The sequence below is a fragment of the Taudactylus pleione genome, unplaced genomic scaffold (genome assembly GCF_031769625.1).
Source record: "Taudactylus pleione unplaced genomic scaffold, aTauple2 ptg000332l, whole genome shotgun sequence".
NCBI lineage: Eukaryota > Metazoa > Chordata > Amphibia > Anura > Myobatrachidae > Taudactylus > Taudactylus pleione.
The window spans coordinates 3,380,359-3,400,351 of record NW_028284733.1 but is presented as its reverse complement, the minus strand read 5'-3'; the positions used below and the strand labels follow the sequence as shown (position 1 = coordinate 3,400,351).

Below are 19,993 nucleotides of genomic sequence, written 5' to 3'. Positions count from 1 at the left end.
GCACGTGCATCAACAAAGTAGTGCCAAGCGTGCGCCTGTGTCATAAGTAAAGGGCCGGCTGGCTTGACTGTTAAAGGGTGCTGTAACCCCCGAAAGTACACTCCAGTCCAAACCAAAAAAAAAATATTTTCTGTGTTTGTGAATTGTGTGCGCAGTAGCCGCACGTGCATCAACAAAGTAGTGCCAAGCGTGCGCCTGTGTCATAAGTAAAGGGCCGGCTGGCTTGACCGTTAAGGGTGCTGTAACCCCCGAAAGTACACTCCAGTCCAAATCAAAAAAAAATTATTTTCTGTGTTTGTGAATTGTGTGCGCAGTAGCCGCACGTGCATCAACAAAGTAGTGCCAAGAGTGCGCCTGTGTCATAAGTAAAGGGCCGGCTGGCTTGACCGTTAAAGGGTGCTGTAACCCACAAAGTACACTCCAGTCCAAACCAAAAAAAAAATTATTTTCTGTGTTTAGCCGCACGTATATATCAAATCGATATAACATAAATGGAGGACCAAACTTTCTCCGATAAAAATAAAATAGAGAAAGATCAAGAACCACTTCCTCCTAGTGCTGAAGCTGCTGCCACTAGTCATGACATAGACGATAACATGCCATCAACGTCGTCTGCCAAGGCCGATGCCCAATGTCATAGTAGAGGGCACATACAATCCCAAATGGCAAAGTTCAGGAAAATGACCTTGAAAAAGACATTTAAATCAGCTGAAGAGAAACGTAAACTTGCCAATATGCCATTTACGACACGGAGTGGCAAGGAACGGCTAAGGTCGATCCCTAGTATGTTCATGACTAGTGGATCAGCTTCACATGACGATGGAAGCCCTCCTCCCACTAAAAAAATCAAAAGAGTTAAGCTGGCAAAAGCACAGCGAAGAACTGTGCTTTCTAAGAAGATATCACAAATCCCCAAGGAGAGTCCAAGTGTGATGGTGGTTGCGATGCCTGACCTTCCCAGCACTGGACGGGAAGAGGTGGCTCTTTCCACCATTTGCACGCCCCCTGCAAGTGCTGAAAGGAGCACCCACAGTCCACTTGCTGATATGCAAATTGAAGATGTCACTGTTGAAGTACAACAGGATGAGGATACTGGTGTAGCTGGCGCTGAGGAGGAAGTTGGCGAGGAGGATTCTGATGGTGATGTGGTTTGTTTAAATCAGGCTCCGGGGGAGACAGTTGTTGTCCGTGGGATGAAAAAGCCCATCACGGTCATGCCTGGGCAGAAGACCAAACATTCCACCTCTTTGGTCTGGCAATATTTCTATCCAAATCCGGACAACAACTGTCTTGCCATATGTACCATATGTAAAGGTGAAATAAGTAGGGGTAGGGATGTCAACCACCTAGAAACATCCTCCCTTATACGGCACCTGCAGCGCGTTCATAAAAAGTTACTGTCAAGTTCAGAAACTTTGGCTAAGACCGTAACCAGTCCAGGGACACCTAAATCCCGTTGTCCTGTTGTATCCAAGTGCCTGCAAACCACACCGTCAACTCCCTCCTCGTCAATTTCCTCCTTAGTCAGGATCGGAAGTAGTCCTGCAGGCCATGTCACTGGCATGACTGACTCTCCTATCCGGGATTCCTCTGGAGGATCCTGCATTGCTACGCCTACTGCTGCCGCTGCTGCTGTTGCTGCTGCTGGGAGTCGTTCATCATCCCAGAGAGGAAGTAGGAACACCACTACTTTTACTAAACAATTGACCCTCCAACAGTCCTTAGCGAGGAGGATGAAGTACGACAGCAGTCATCCTGAAGCAAAACGTATAACTGAGGCCTTGACTGCTATGTTGGTGTTAGACGTGCGTCCGGTATCCGCCATTAGTGCAGTGGGATTTAGACAATTGATGGAGGTAGTGTGTCCCCGGTTCCAAATCCCGTCTAGATTCCACTTCACTAGGCAGGCGATACCGAGACTGTACAGAAACGTCAGAAAAAGTGTCCTCAGTGTCCTGAAAAATGCCGTTGTACACAATGTCCACTTAACCACGGACATGTGGACAAGTGGAACAGGGCAGACTAAGGACTATATGACTGTGACAGCCCACTGGGTAGATGTATCACCTTACGCAGCAACAGCAGCAGCGTCACCAGTAGCAGCATCTCAGAAACGCCAGCTCGTTACAAGGCAGGCTACGCTGTGTATCACCGGTTTCAGTAAGAGGCACACCGCCGACAACCTCTTAGAGAAACTGAGGGAAATCATCGCCCAGTGGCTTACCCCACTTAGACTCTCCTGGGGATTTGTGATATCTGACAACGCCACCAATATTGTGCGGGCATTACATCTGGGCAAATTCCAGCACGTCCCATGTTTTGCTCACACAATAAACTTGGTGGTGCAGAATTTTCTGAACAGCGACAGGGGCGTGCTGGAGACGCTTTGGGTGGCCCGAAAAATTTCTGGCCACTTTCGCCATTCAGCGTCTGCGTGCCGAAGACTGGAGCGCCAGCAAACACTCTTGAACCTGCCCCGCCATCACCTGAAGCAAGAGGTTGTGACGCGGTGGAACTCAACCCTCTATATGCTTCAGAGGATGGAGGAGCAGCAAAAGGCCATACAAGCCTATACATCCACCTATGACATAGGCAAAGGAGGGGGTATGCACCTGACTCAAGCGCAGTGGAGAATGATTTCCGTGTTGTGCAAGGTTCTCCAGCCCTTCGAACTTGCCACACGTGAAGTCAGTTCAGACACAGCCAGCTTGAGTCAGGTCATTCCCCTCATCAGGCTTTTGCAGAAGCAGCTGTAGAAAGTGAAGGAGGAGCTAAGACGGAGCGATTCCGCTCGGCATGTGGGACTTGTGGATGAAGCCCTTCATTCGCTTTGCCAGGATTCCAGGGTGGTCAATCTGTTGAAATCAGACCACTACATTTTGGCCACCGTGCTTGATCCTAGGTTTAAAGCCTATGTGGTGTCTCTCTTTCCGGCCGACACAAGCCTGCAGAGGTGCAAAGACCTGCTGGTGAACACACTGTCAGCTGAAGCGGAACGTGACACGTCAACGGCTCCTTCTTCATTTTCTCCCGCAACTGGGGCTGCCAGGAAAAAACTTAGGTATCCTAAGCAACCCGCTGGCGGTGATGCAGGGCAGGCAGGACCAAGTTTGGACATCTGGTCCGGACTGAAGGACCTGGCAACAATTTCTGACATGTCTACTGTCACTGCATATGATACTGTCACCATTGACAGAATGGTGGAGGATTACATCGGTGACAGCATCCAAGTAGGCATGTCAGACAGTCCATACCTGTACTGGCAGGAAAAAGAGGCAATTTGGAGGCCCCTGTACAAGCTGGCTCTATTTTACCTGAGTTGCCCCCCCTCCAGTGTGTACTCCGAAAGAGTGTTTAGTGCAGCCGGGAACCTTGTCAGCGAAAGGCGTAGGAGGTTGCTTCCACAGAATGTGGAGAAGATGATGTTCATCAAAATGAATTATCAGCTCTTCCAGGGAGACCAGCCTCCAGAAGGTACAGAGGGACCTGTGGTGGTGGATTCAAGTGGGGACGAGTTAATACTTTGTGAGGATGAGGATGTACACACTGAAGAGGGTGAGGAATCGGTGGATGAGGAGGATGAGGATGACATCTTGCCTCCGTAGAGCCAGTTTGTGCAGGGACACATTAATTGCCAGCTTGTTTTGTGGGGGCCCAAACGAACCAATCATTTCAGCCACAGTTGTGTGGCAGACCCTGGCGCTGAAATGATTGATTTGTTAAAGTGTGCATGTCCTGTTTATACAACATAAGGGTGGGTGGGAGGGCCCAAGGACAATTCCATCTTGCACTTCTTTTTTTTCTTTGCATTATGTACAGTTTGGGGCCTAGTTTTTCTAACTGCCATCCTGTCTGCCACTGCAGTGTCACTCCTAGATGGGTCACGTGTTTGTGCCGCCCACTCGTGTCGCTTAGCATAGTCATCCAGCTACCTCGGTGCAACCTTTTGGACATGAAAACACTATTGTGAGGTGTTCAGAATAGACTGGAAATGAGTGGAAATTAAGGTTATTGAGGTTAATAATAGCATAGGAGCAGAGAAACCAACAAATTCTGTGATTTTAGCTGTTTTTATGCTTTTTAAAAAAAAAATACAGATCCAAAACACAAAACCCAGAACCCAAAACACGGAAGGGTGGTTTTGGCAAAACCAATCCAGATCCAAAACACGAAGAAAGATCCAGATCCAAAACCAAAACACAAAACACGAAAAGTGGCCGGTGCACACCCCTAGTTAACACCCACAGCTCTAACGACCGCTCGGGTGATGTAACTCACTCTTATGTGTAGAAAATGCAAAAGACAGAGGGCCTCATTCAGAGGTGGTCGGAGGATGCAAGTGGTCGCTCAGAAACTGGGCGGCCGCTTGCATCCTGACCGCCCGCCTGTGTTTCGGTCGTTAGGCTATGGGTTAACAACCACAGCTCTAACGACCGCTCGGGTGATGGTCGCGATGGTCGTAGACCATCGCGACCATTGGGGCTTACGATGAGACCCTAGGGTAGGGTCTCACTTGTCGTAAGCCCCGGAGAGCTTCTGGCTCTGTCAGAGCCGGAAGCTCTCCACTGACATCACTAGTGATGTCAGTGGGGCCTCCCCCAAATGGCAGGTGTTCCCATGGGAACGCCTCCGTTTGGGCTGCCACCCCACGGCCCGCCTTCCAAATGGGGCGAGCTGTCAATCAACATTGACAGCTCGCCCCCTTTGGAAAGAGACCCGCTACGACCGGCGCTGTCGGTCGTAGTTGATCTCACGCATGCGCACGAGGGAGCCGGCTCCCTCGTGCACATGTGCACTGGACAAACATCGAGGCGGCCATGCGGTCGTAGACTGTACGGCCGCCTCTGAATTAAGCCCAGAGTTCCTATACGAGCGGCCGTGCCAGGCTCTGCGCCACATATCTCTACACATAATCCTATAAATTATGAAAACTTCATGAGAAATTTACAAATGAAAGGTGGTAACCATAACTACGCTAATATCTGGCTATAACTAAATTGTACTGTATTTCTCATTATTTTACTGGTTCTTATATATGACGCACATTTACCTGATACTTTCACTTTGACACATTGTGAATTATTCAGGTCATAGGAATTTGTATGATTATCTATTCCTGGATAATACCATTCTGTCTCTCTCACATCAGTGATTTTCAGTGAGCAGCTGTTTGTGCCACGATGTACAAGTGATGTGCGGCCTCTGTACTCTGGTATTACTTCAGATGGGTTTTCACCATTGTAAATCTGTGGGTATCCAATCAGTTTGTACTTAAACCATATCAGATGGACGGCTCCATGGTCAGACGGGGCAGTGTATGTGCAGGGAATCACCACATCAGAATGCTTCACTGCTTCAATGGTTTCTGGGAACTCGAATGTCCATTTAACTCTCTCCGAGCCTGAAAAGCACACTGAAAAAAAAACCAAGTAAATTAAAAAAGGAAAAATGCACAATACGCTAAAATGTCAGCAGCAGTTATGTATAAAGTAATTTTTTAATATTTAAATAAGATAACAATAATAATGGGGTTGGGTACGGGATGCCGGCACTCGGGATCCCGGCGGTCAAATTCCTGATGCTGACATGGTTAGAATAACGACACCTGTCGGTATGTATCCTAACCCTCCCCCTCTCCCTACCTCTAACCCTTTTTTTATGATTGAATTAGCTCAATTACATCTACAGTATTTAATACTTATCCAGCTACCAGGCACTAGTGGCTGTGGGGGGTTAATTTACATTTTCCCAATGGGTGCTCCTCTATGCAGCCGCCGGGTGGGGGGGTCCTGTTGACCGATCAGCAGTGATTGGCAGCACAGTCACTGGGGGAGGGTGCAGGGTTGCAGAGAGGTTGGGAGGTTCCTCTGTTAGTGGCGGCTGCAGGAAGATTATCTTCTTATAGCCACCTACTGTGCATTACTGACAGGTCTCATCATTTGCTACCAAATCAGATAAGGCACTGCCTGGTGTGGTCACAAATGATGCCACCATTCCAGGCAAGTCGTTAAATAATCCTTACTACATTTATGGCCCACCCGCATCCCATTGCTCACCCAATACCCTTCCCTAAAGCTGGGTACACACCTAAAAGATATATCTGCAGACTGACTTATCTGCAGATGATGGTTGTTCATATACACAGGACAAACATAATCTGGCGGCTGGTCTCATTTGCCGGGGGTCGTGTCGTGCCCCCCTCCCCGCAGCCTCTGCTGCAAGTGTATGGGTGGTCGGCTGGTCATCCGTACAAATAGCATGATGAGCAGACAATTGCTGCACAGCCGACGCGATAGTCTGTGAATGACGTCATTCACAGACATATCACTGGTACACACTGGCTGACAGACACACAATATATTAGTAGATCAATTGATTGGCCAATATATCTGCCAGTGTGTGTCCAGCTTATCCTCGCTCCCCAGACTTGTGGTAACAAATGGTTTCAATTAGTTTCTATCACAGTGCTGTAATGTTGTCAACTCTCTATCCATGCTCACTGGTTAGTGTAATCATCTCCATATGTACATTATACTGACACCAATCTGCCACATTTTGTGATATAGGCACACATTCAGGTGCGCATGTGACAATGTCCCAATCATTGGCTATAGGAAGTTCTTGTGCCTATTGGTCTGTCCATAAATTTCAGGTTATGCTGAGATCACACAGTATTTATGTCTGTAGTAGTATACTCTATATCACAAAGTACATTTCTGAGTATCTGACACCAACTCTGGCCTAATTTCTGACTGTTTTACTGCTACCCTGATTTTCTATTTATTCACTGACTGTGAATCTGCACATCATATACTGACCGCTGGTGTGTTCCTAATTATGGTCATAAATAAACAGAATAAAAATGGGTAGTAAGCGCTCTATGGTGTGGGAATATACTCTATTGTCCTGCCCTTGAAAAAGTCCCGTTTTTTGGGGATGAAACGTGTTGGGAACACTTGTCATTTCACACAGGACTGAGTTCTTTTATTGATCATATAGAATTGATCCTCTGGTATGCGCAAACTGCAGCGCTGAACCATTTGTTTACATTTTTTACTTATTAATAAAGGAGACAGTTTTTTCATTATATTTTGGTTGTAATTTCCATCTACACCTATTACTTAATACATCAGCCCTCATACCTGCATACACAACGACGGAGTGCAGACAGAGATCAGCTAGAGGACCAGCAGAGGATGCCTGGTGAGTTATTTATACCTACCCAATATCTGCACTCATAGTGTCCGCAAGACCCTGATTCTGCACCCATTTACTTCCGAGGTAATCGTGAGATGGTATAGAGGAAGACTAATACAACCGACAAACACCTAAATAGTTTTGTTAACCACAAACCTATGATTAAACATATGTACAGTACAGAACAATAGAGAATATTCCCACACCATAGAGCGCTTACTACCCGTTTATTCTGTTTACTTATTCAATTTTGGGAGGTTGGGACACCTCTAAGGGTCAGCAGCTAATGGTATACACAACACGTGTACAATTGTGTATAGATACTCATATATATATATATATATATATATATATATATATATATATACATATATATATATATACACACATATATTTCTTGTGTATCATATGTTCGTACAAACACGTCATAAGCACTCCCCCTTATTATAACTCTGAGAGCGCCTACCATCCTTTCTAATACAACTATGTCCACTAATTATGATCATGTCTCCACCCCATTGTTTCTCTGACTATCATTATCAGCTACTGTATGAACTTGTGGTGATATTGTGATAGCTGCAACCTATGGGTGGCTTACAGCTAAACCTTGCTCGTCCTTGTGAAGGTCCCTGATGAGGATTCATCATTCACTGTGAGAGATTGTGTGGCTTCTCCTGTGTACCGATCCATGCACTCCTTATATAACATTTGTTTTGTAACACTAAAACCTTCCCCAGTGTGGTGATTCGTAATGATACCAAACTAATAAATCGGGGCTCATTCAGAGTTGGAAGCACGTGCAGCAAAAAATACACTTAGAAAGAGCGCATGTAAAAAAGGCACAATATGCACATGCATTGAGCTGGGCACACTGTAAGATGTGTCTAGTTTCTCACCAGTAATAATGCAGTAAGTTTATGTCAGGCGTACATCATATCTACTTACGTACAAATCAACCTAAAGGAGCGACTACAGAAAAGAATGCTTGTTTGCAAATGTATTGCATATTGTATAGCATATTTACAAATTAAAATTACTCACAATTTACAAAAAACCCTTATGTCATTGTTTTTCCAACATTTGTGTAATTGAGTATAATAAAGCTATTAAAAAATGTCTCAAACCAGGAGTTTAAAACATTAAATGCTAATAATAATAGTAATAATAATAGTAATAATAATAATAATAATAATAATAATTTTGTCATCGGATAAAGTAGGAGAGGTAATGGATGTGAACTGCTCTTATTATATTAAAGAAGCCAATTGGTTAATAAGCGAATGAGCTTCTTACATTAAACTTGTTGAAATCCCTACTGAAAGTTTAGCTGATAAATTCATATTAGTATTAAATTAAGACAACAAAAGGATATAATTAATAAAGATGATTATGATTATATATGGCAATGTAAATCACAGAAACCTATATACTATCATTAACCTAAGGTTCATAAATCTTGAAATAATCTGCCAGACAGGCCGAAAATTGCAGGAACTGCGTAATTTACATCCTATATCTTGGAATTCATGGATATTTATATTAGAGATGCGCGGTTTGGATTTCTTGAAAACTGATCATACCCGAGCTTTGGGGTTCCAAGTAGAACTGAGGACCTCATTCAGAGTCGGTCGCGAGCACCAATGCGCTTGCAACCGACTCAATGTTAACGTCTGCGCAAGCCCCGGAGCGAGAGAGAAAATCTCTCGCTCCGGAGCTCTCTACAAAAGGGGCGGCTGTTGATGTTGATCGATAGCTGCCCCCGTTTTGTAGGCGGGGCGGGGGGGTGGTTTCCAAAACGGAGGCGTTCCCATGTGAACACCTGCCGTTTTGTGGATGGCCGCACTGACATCATCAATGATGTCAGTGGGGAGCTTCCTGCTCAAACAGAGCCGGAAGCTCCCTGGGGCTTACGACTGCTGGGACCCAAGCTAAGGGACTCGTCGTAAGCCCCGATGATCGCGATGGTGATGACCATCGCGACCATCACCCTGGTTGCAAGCTAAGCTGTGGGTGGTAACCCACAGCTTAGCTTGCGACCAGGAGGCTGCACTTAGAAAAAGCCAGCACACGCACTCATTCATAGAGAGCGATCGCTTCTTTCGATCGCCTCTGAATGAGGGCCTGAGTCCTGACTTGGGTCTGCTGTAGTTTAGTACTTGGATTTAAAAACTGATTCTTGGGTTTTGGATTGTATGTAAACAGATCTAAATTACATGATTTTAGCCAAATTTAGGGGTTCCGAATCGAACCGAGGGCCTGATTCAGAGCCGGACGCTCTGACCAGAGCGCTCGCTCTGAATCAGGGCCGGGCTACCTAAAGTTGGAGCGGCCCCTTGGACGCTCGCATAGCTGTGGGTTACCACCCACAGCTTATGCGAGCGTCCATGATGATGGTCGAAATGGTCAAGACCATCAGGACCATCGGGCTTGCGACGAGACCCTGCGGTAGGGTCTTGCTGCCCTGGAGTGCTTTTGGCTCTGTCAGAGCCAAAATTACTCCCACTGACATCACTAGTGATGTCAGTGGGGCCGGACTCAGACGGAAGGCGTTCCCATGGGAACGCCTCCATCTGGCAGCCACGCCCCCGGCACACCTACCAAAGGGGGCGTGCTGTCACTCACCATCGACAGCACACCTCCTTTGGTGCAAGACCCAGAGCGACGGCTTCCTCGTCGCTCGCCAGGTCTCGCGCATGCGCACTACGGAGCAGCCTCCATCGTTCGCATGCGCATTTGGGTACCATCGACCCGCTTGCGAGCGTCCTGCGCTCGCGAGTGGGTCTGAATGAGACCCCGAGTCCGAAATCACTTTGGGGTTCTGAGTCGAACTGAGTCCCAGTTCTGTTCTGCAGTTAGTTCGGAACTCGTATTTAAGAACAGAACTCGGGTTTTGGATTGCATGTAAACATGTCCAAACATGTCCAAACATGTCCAAACATGTCCAATTTACATGATTTTAGCTGTTTTATTTAATTATTGTTACTTTTTTTATACAGATACAAAACCAAATGAGGGTGGTTTTGCAAAACCAAAACAAAAAAAAACAAAGATGAATTCCAGATACAAAACCAAAAAACTGGGATCCGCGCACATCTCATTTCTTGAGACTGGTGGTTTTTTAAGTAAAACTGAATATTAACCACAGAACTATATATATCCAAAACAAACAAAAAAAAAATTCCGGGTACAAAGCAAAAACACGGGGGTCCGCGTACATCTCTAATTTTAATGGAATCCAAATCCAAAACTGAATATGAAGCAAAACGCTATAGGGTGGTTTTGCCAAAATGGGGTTCTGCACACACTTTTAATATATATACTGTATGTAAGAGATGTGAGCTGAACCCCATTTTGGCAAACTCACCCTATAGTGTTTTGTTTCATATTTGGTTTAGGTTTTGTATACGGAATTCTTTGTCATGTTTAGGTTTTGGTTTTTGATATATACAGTTCGGTGGTTAGTCTTCAGTTTTACTTAAAAAAACACCAGTTCTTAAGGAAATTAATAATTTGACATGGAAATTATCATTCTATTTTAAACTAAAGAAATAGGTGCACACCCATGTCGAAGCCGGGTGATTGGCTGAGACCAAATCTTAAATTAATATCTGGCGACGCCATTTTGTGTCGCCCCTGATGACATCATCTTGTGTCGTCAGCACGAAACCATTGTGTACGATGCTATATTTGACTATTAGCGTCGTGCGTCTGCTTAGCTACTGCTTATTGTTGAAAGTCCTATCAAAACCTATATGCACATTAATAATACATATAAAATATACAAGACGCACAACGCACAGTTGCGCTGTTTATCAAAGCACAGATAAGCACAAAACACATAGACGCACAGCGCATACTAGCGACTATACACAATATTCTCACACTCACACATGCAATCTCTTATAAAAAGGTTCCCAAGCATTAAGCTTAATATTAGAGATTTTATTAGCTAATACTTATGTTATGAAATGTAAAGTATATGATATTTAAGCTATAGAGACTAGGAGACAAGTCATGTTTGGTACCATTCTAAATCACTGTTTATTTGCAGATCTCCGGTTCTATCGGCAAAGAGATCGCATCATGCGTCTGCAAGATATGAATGATAGGAAATTAGTGGTTTGAATGTAGAGCTGTATGAAGTGTTTTTTATTAGTTTAAACCAGTTCTTAGGTGGGAAAACTACACAAAGCAACATCTGAGGAACTGGGACATACCCCTAGTGACGGTGTATGAACTGTCCAATTACCTGCATCGTACCAGAATGTCCAGGAGCAAGACCCAATGGAAATCTGTTAACTAGTCTCTTTGTTCTGTAAGGTATATAGCCTGGGCACTGGTTATGGTATGCAGCCAATCTTCTTGGATGACCACAGGCTTCTGGAGAGAGCAGTGCGCACAAGTATTTATAAGCTTGTACCATTTTGTATTTACTTGCTTTTTGCGCTAATTGTATAGATCACAGCGTGTTATACTTTTCATTGAATAATACTTTTGTGCTTCGAAACCACAATTGGATTGGAAAGCAATTATTTCTTATGCGACTTGTAGCTTTAAACAGCAACATTTTGGGTATAAAGATTTAGGGGTATTAATACCCAACACCCCAGGTGCCCTATTATTTTTATCATGGCAAGAATGTTACCCATTCTAGTATATCCCTAATGGTGACAATTTAGTTTGTTTTGACAAGAAAAAATAAATAATAATAATGTACTAATAATAATAATAAAAATAATACCACACACATACACACACACAGATAGAGAGATAGATAGATAGATAGATAGATAGATAGATAGATAGATAGATAGATAGATAGATAGATAGATAGATAGATAGATAGATAGATAGATACTTAAGAGCCTTTGCATGGCTGTAGAAGCCTGGCTGTAGTAGCTCAATATAGAAGTGCGAAATTAAAAGTGCAATTTAAACATAATTGTGCCGTTATACCGCCGTTATTAGTTTTTCTCTTCTGCTGACATCGATTGTGAAGTGACCTCGTTTTTTTTCCATCCTGCAGGTAATTCCATACCAGGCATTGCTGCAACTTTATCTTCCTGTCTGCAAAAATCTATTGATTACTGGGTAATTCCATACCAGGCATTGCTGCAACTTTATCTTCCTGTCTGCAAAAATCTATTGATTACTGGGTAATTCCATACCAGGCATTGCTGCAACTTTATCTTCCTGTCTGCAAAAATCGATTGATTACTGGGTAATTCCATACCAGGCATTGCTGCAACTTTATCAAGCATATGTGTTTTTTTTTTGTGTGTGTGTCTTAGGTTGTAGCTGTATCGATCCAGTTTTTAGCTCTGTGGCATTTCTTGTTTGTTTGATTAATTAAATTTATTGCTACCCATCCAGTGGGTGGGGATTGGGGGTTGTTTTAGTGATTGCATACACATGCTAGGTCTCATTACTTAAGAGCCTTTACATGGCTGTAGAAACCTGGCTGTAGTAGCTCAATATAGAAGTGCGAAATTAAAAGTGCAATTTAAACATAATTGTGCCGTTATACCGCTGTTAAACCGAAGTAAAACGGATGGATAACATGCAAACTTCACCAGAAATCTGAACAACATTTGGACAAAGTAACATCATGAAATGAGATCTCAAAATATTACTTATTCAATACAAACACCGGATGTCAGCATTGCCAGGACATTATTCACTGGATTCTGCTTGCTCATTGTAAGAACTTAACATTATACTTGCTAAACTTTGTCCTAGCTCTGTGATTACACGTACCTCAAAGCCCACCGTATTCTGCACCAATTTCTGTTTTCTTCTTAGAAATAATGTCTTGTTACCTAAGTCCTATGCCCTGCCACATGTAATCTAGCTTCTAACAGTCTTTCACATTCATTTTCTCCACCTATTAAATCTCCTCTTTTACTCCCCTCAATAATAAACTTTTGTTATTGTGCAGACTCCTTTTCTCCACTGTATTCTCACGTGATTTTCTGCAAATCTCCTGCACTGTCACTCACATTCATACTTTATTCCTTCTTCCAGTTTTCCTCCCCCTAACCACCTCTGCTACACCATGACCATGTTTTCTTCCACCCTCACTCAGTGTCTTCCTAATCCTCTGCTCTGCCCCTTTCCTCCACCTTTATCCTTTTCCCCTTGCCTCCTTCACCTTCTCCTTCCCTTATCTCCCCTCCTCTGTCTGCCTTCCTCCCTCTCCTCTCCCACTACTACACTTGCATTCTCTTCTAGCCCACCATGGTCCTACTACCCCACTGCTAATCCCTCCTCCAACCCTCCTCTCCATGCCACCTCATCCCACCTCCATACACATCTCGTTAAGCCCCTTCCCTACTCACCACCTAAAGGTTCCCTTCCCAGCTTTGGTGACCGCACAATCTCTCCACTCTATCCATCTCGGTCCCCAAAATCAATCTCACATACTCGGTACAGTAATCCTGAAAATCTCATTCACATCTCTCCCACAAACTCTGTCCCTTTATCCTGTGCACTCTGGAATGCCAGATCAATCTGTAATAAACTGGTTCCCACCCATGACCTTTTCATCTCCAACAACCTGCATCTCCTAGCCATTACTGAAACCTGGATTTCTCCTTCTGACACCACTTCGGCTGCAGCCCTCTCCTCTGGGGGCTCACCTTCTCTCACACCCCTCGGCCTGGGGGTCGCCATGGTGGTGGTGTTGGCGTCCTTCTATCCCCTGGTTACACTTACCAAATTATACCCCCTGAACCATCCCTTACATTCTCTACAGTTGAGGTTCATACTATACGTCTTTTCCAACCAGTTCACCTGCGAGTAGCTATCATTTACCGTCCCCTTGGCCCTCCCTCCAAATTCCTTGACAACTTTGCTTCCTGGCTTCCTCACTTCTCAGACCTTCCCTCCATTATCTTAGGTGACTTCAATATTCCAATTGATGTCCCCACTGAACTCTCTGCTTCCAAACTCCTTACCCTCACATCCTCATCTGGTCTCTCCCAATGGACCTCCTCACCCTCCCATGTAAGTGGGCATTCACTTGATCTGGTCTTTACTCACCGTTGTGATATTTCTGATTATTCCAATTCCCCATTCCCCCTCTCTGACCATCACCTTCTCTCTTTTAACTTATCCCTCTCCCCTTCCCCCCCTCTACCTCCCAAGGCCACTATCACTAGGCGTAACATTGAGACTATCGACACCGTATCTTTTTCTTCCCTACTTGACTCGCTTCTGTCTCCTTTGCTCTCTCTCTCATGCCCTGAACAAGCTGCTTCCCTATACAATACCTCCCATACTTCTGCTCTGGACTCTGTTGCTCTGGCGATCACTACCCTCGCAGATCCACACTTCAACCCTGGCATTCCAAATGCACCAGATATCTGCAAAAGTGTTCCCGAACCGCCGGGCGACAGTGGAGAAGATCACGCTCTAAGGCAGATTTTCTCCATTTCAAATTTATGCTCTCATCCTACAGTGCTGCCCTTTCCCTCTCTAAACAGTCATACTTCAAGCACCTCATCTCCTCCCAGTCCTCAAATCCGCAGCGTCTCTTCACCACCCTGAACTCCCTCCTCTGCCCACCCCCTCCTCGCCTTCCCTCCCTGCTCTCTGCCCTTGACTTTGCTTCCTACTTCACATCTAAAATTGACTCCATACGTCAGGATATCATATCCCACCAGTCCCCCATCACTACACCTCCTCCTTTACTGGGTCATCCCTCCCCTTCCATTTTACCTACACTAACATCCTTCTCCCCTGTATCTGGAGAGGAAGTCATGGCCCTTATCCAGTCCTCCCCCCCTTCCACCTCCCCCCTTGACCCTATCCCTTCACGTCTCCTCCGCTACCTCTCTCCCTGTGCCTGTTCCCATCTTGCCCACCTCCTCAATCTCTCCCTCTCATCTGGCACTGTCCCTTCTGCATTCAAACATGCCCTTGTCTCCCCCATTCTTAAAAAACCTACTCTTGATCCTAACACTCTCGCCAACTACTGACCCATCTCTCTCCTCCCTTTTGCAGCCAAACTCCTTGAGCGTATTGTTTACAACCGCCTTACCAGCTTTCTTTCCTCCCACTCCCTCCTTGACCCTTTTCAGTCTGGCTTCCGTTCTCTCCACTCCACAGAAACTGCCCTCACTAAAGTCAGCCACGACCTTCTTGCTGCCAAATCCAAAGGCCACTACTCTCTACTCATTCTCCTTGACCTTTCTGCCGCTTTTGACACTGTGGACCACCCCCTCCTGCTGCAAATCCTTCACACCCTTGGTCTACGTGACACTGCCCTCTCCTGGCTATCCTTCTACCTCTCTGATCGATCCTTCTCTGTCTCCTCTCATGGCATATCTTCCCCCCCACATCCTCTCACAGTAGGTGTTCCCCAAGGTTCTGTTCTTGGTCCACTTCTTTTCTCCCTCTATACATCCTCTCTAGCTGAACTCATCAGCTCTTTTGACCTCCATTATCATCTCTATGCTGATGACACTCAGATCTACCTTTCCTCCCCTGACCTCTCTCCCTCTCTCCTCACTCGTATCTCCAACTGTCTCTCTGCCATATCTAACTGGATGTCCCAGCGATTTCTTAAACTTAGTATGTCTAAGACTGAGATGATCATCTTCCCACCCTCCCACATAACCTCACCTCCCACTATTTCTTTATCAATTGATGGCACAACTATCTCCTCTAGCCTCAAAGTGCTCTGTCTTGGAGTTATCCTGGACTACTCCCTCTCCTTTAAACCACATATCCAGAACCTCTCACAGTCCTGTCATTTCCATCTTAAAAATATTTCCAGGATCAGACCCTTTCTCACCCAGGATGCTACTAAGACCCTAATACACTCACTGGTCATCTCAAGATTGGATTACTGTAACCTCCTCCTATCTGGCCTCCCCAAATCCCATCTCTCTCCTCTCCAGTCTATCCTTAATGCTGCTGCACGGCTTATCTTCCTCTCCAAACGCTCTACATCTGCCTCCCCTCTCCTACAAGCCCTCCACTGGCTCCCCTTCCCCTTCAGAACCCAATTCAAGGTTCTTACACTCGCTTACAAAGCCCTCACACACTCCTCTCCCATTTACATCTCTGACCTCATCTCCCTTCACTTTCCTGTCCGCCGTCTTCATTCAACAAATGCACACCGCCTCTCATGCCAATTCATTACTTCCTCCCATTCCCGCCTCCAAGACTTTGCCCGTGCTGCTCCCCACCTCTGGAACTCTCTCCCTCTCCCCATCAGACTCTCCACCTCTCTTCAATCCTTCAAACGGGCTCTCAAGACCCACTACTTCATCAATGCTTTCCAGCTCTCATCCTAACGTGCTCCTACATGCTCCCTCCTCCCTGTCTTCCCCATCTGTATCATGCCCATCTGTCTGCCCCTCCCCTTCAGAATGTAAGCTCTTGCGAGCAGGGCCCTCTACCCTCTTGTGCTTCTCCTTACTTTATGTTCATCTACTTCTTACTCACCACTAGGACACCTAACACTTGGTGCCTATGCTTTGTTGCTTATGTGGGTGTTATGGCCACCTACCACCTATGTATCAATGTATATTATCCATGTCCTTGTCCTTCATTGTTTTGTATTTTGCTGTAAGTCACTTTTTGGTTATGTACCTTGTAAGGGGCTGCGGAACACTTGTGGCGCCATATAAATAAACGATAATAATAATAATAGATAGATAGATATTAGGCATAGTCTGAATTGTGGCGGAAAAAATATTTTTTTAATAATAAACATAGGGGTAGATTTATCAAAGCTTAGAGTGAGATAGAAGGGAGAAGGATAAAGTACCAACCAAACGGCCTGTAAAATGACAGTTAGGAGCTGGTTGTTTGGTACTTTATCTCTCTCCAAGCTTTGACCCCTAAATATATCGAAGATTGCTAATTTGGTCATCTTACCTTGAAGAGCAAAAAGGAAAAAAGCCTCTTTCAGGCAGAAAGAGCACTGGCTCATTATCCCAAGTAGTGGTCAGGTCCTTTCTTTTTTTCTTTTATTGCTGTATTTTTTTATGATGAGGTTTTTAAGAGTTCCTATAGAAGAACACAAAAAGTTACAGACCCCGCAACATTGTTCCCACATGGCAGCGGATCCCCGGTGAGCCAGTCCGACTCTAAACAACACATTGTGGACATTTTTACATACTGACAGATTTGTTGAACCTTGTAGAAGGGAGGACACCTAATAGCCAGTTGTGATCTAATTTGTGTTTGATAGATTTGGTATGTACAATAGATTGTCTTCCTTGATGAGCTCAGCTCATAGATGGTTACAAAAGGAAACTTTTTGGACAATTTTATATTTGCATTATACTTTGTATAATTTGCTATAATTAAACAAAATGTTGGTGAAATGCAGTTATTATTTAAGTGGAAAATTACAATAAATAAAATACTGGCAAATTTGCTGTTCTGTTTAACTTCCTAATTCATAAAAGATTTTCTGGTGACATCATTATTAAAATCACATGTCAAATTATATAATAAAGTCACTTAATATGACATATGAAAAATAAAATATAAGTACTGGAAGTCAGAATTTACTTTTAATAAAAATATAATATTCCTCATAGTACCTGTCGACATGTTCATAATAGCAACATGCACAGTGTTGACTTGGAACATGTTGACCTTGCCATAAGGTCAACATGTTGAAATGTTGACAACTCACCCTATCCCTAATGCTAACCCTAACATTTCCATTGTCATCATAGTGACTATGTAGACCTGTCATATATCGACATTTTAAGTATGTCGATATGGTGAAGGTGTCGACATGTAACATGCAGAAACTTTAACCATCTCTTCATGGTGCCATTACACATTGTGGTGCTGACATAATGACTGTCACTCTACTGTATATAGTCATTGTACCTATTCCAGACTTGTACTGTATAACAGTAATAGCAGGTTTATCAGCAGATGCAGTAGACAAAGGAGAAAATAATTTTTTAAAAATGCCAAAAATCCTGCCAACAGATGAAAAAAGGACTTTCCTGTTCCATTATGGAACGCAAACTGGACATACAATATAAAAAAAAAATTGTGAAAACAAACTAAACAACAATGTTAGAACAACAATGATACATTTTATACAGTAATTATATAATTAATATAATTAAAATCATAATGTTGTAGTAGAAAACTGCCCCTAGTAAATGACTGGACTGGTATAGAACAATTCAATCCAGGAACTGGAATGGACACAATGGGGAAGCAGTTGGGAAGTCGACGGACAAAATCCCGACCGCCGGCTTCCCAACTGTCTAATTCCGTCAAGGTACTAATGACAGGCGTCGAAATTCCGAAATATAGTGGCTAGCTGCGGTAACAACCGAGAAGATCCTATCTCGAGGTACTTACATATAGAAGAGGATAGTTACTGTGCTTAGCCCAAATATGTCATGCATGCATAATAAGAGAAAGATGAAGGACACAGGTTGTTTATATTCAATAATTAATTACTTTACTCTAGTTAATAGTTATGAATTTTATTCAATTTTTTTTTTATATATTATGCACATGCCCATCGTACCTAATGTAAATAGTTATAGTCTCTTGCTATATCAAGCCTGGTATTGAATTGCAGATGGTCTTGTTACCATAAGAAAGAAAAAATAAAACATATAATAATAAAAATAAAGAAAAAAATTCCCAGGCATATTTTTGATTAGTTTGATATATTTAGTAAAATGGCACCAGCAGAGAGAGAGTTAATGACTGCTACTTTGTATCTGAATGGAAGAAGCATTCAGTCAGCATCACAAATCCATGGGAACTGGGTTCTCAATCGCAGTGATGTCACCAGAACACAGCAATAAAGGCCAGAGGTCCAGAATATTCAACTATAATCCCTGAAGAAGGCTAATCGCCGATACGCGTTGGAGACAGATCAACTACTTTATTTGAACACTGAGCAGTAGCACGCTGCACTGCCAATACAGACAGCCATCTGCTTCACTACACCGTGAAACAAAAAATTAATACAAAGAAGACTTGCGCTGCTGATGTATAATAGATCACTGTTTATTAATAGATTCCAAAGTGGAATATCAAAGTATAAAATGCACAATAAATTATATGTGGTCAAAATTAGTTATAAAGTAAGAGAAGATCTATAAAAATAAATAAGTAGGAACACGTACTGAGAATGAATCCAAATAAACAGATATACAGATTCAAAATGAAACCATGACATGAAACAATGTATTGTTTCTTTAAAAAAGAAAAAACCAGCTGGTGACTAAAAAATAAAAAAAAAATAAAAAAAAATGATGGAAGTTCCTTATAATTAAGAAGTGGGCCTCCTTGGCACAACAGAGTCTATTAGGATATGAAGATAATCCCTAAATAAGGGTGCAAATCCTCAATATGCACACTGTAAGTTTACCTCTGTATATGAGTACAAAAAAGCAAATAATGGAGGATATTTTAGAAGGTAATAGGCCCAATAGCACAACATAGTCAGTTGAAAGTTAGAATATATTCCCTTTAATTGGGCACAGTTCCTCAATTGGTACACAGAATGTTCACCTTAATGTAAAAATGGTGAGTATATACTCACAGTGAGAAAGATGGAACTTAAATAGTACCTACATCAGGCACAAACTTCAATGTATATGGTCCCGTAGATAATGGACAGGAAACAACTCACAATTAGATGAATAAGTCCTGGAGTGTAGGTATAGCTGTGTATCCCCGGTATACAGCACGGACTTGTAAATTCTGCACTGTAGATGAAGCGCGTGTAGTTGCAAACGACTGTAGAATGATGCACTAGATCTATCCGAGCGTCCTCGGAGATCAGTGA

At 43.6% G+C, this 19,993-nt stretch overlaps 1 protein-coding gene across 1 annotated transcript in view; it reads right to left on the bottom strand.

Moving 5' to 3' along the window:
- The window catches only part of LOC148509093 (sialic acid-binding Ig-like lectin 13), a 60,544-nt gene extending 43,404 nt beyond the window's left edge, over nucleotides 1–17,140 (bottom strand). The window contains exons 1-2 of the mRNA XM_088443626.1: nucleotides 17,086–17,140; nucleotides 5,051–5,413 (exon numbers count right to left, since the gene is read on the bottom strand). Coding sequence (XP_088299752.1) covers nucleotides 5,051–5,413; nucleotides 17,086–17,140 — 418 coding nt within the window. The remainder of the gene's footprint in view (nucleotides 1–5,050; nucleotides 5,414–17,085) is intronic.
- Between the last annotated feature and the right edge of the window lie 2,853 nt (nucleotides 17,141–19,993).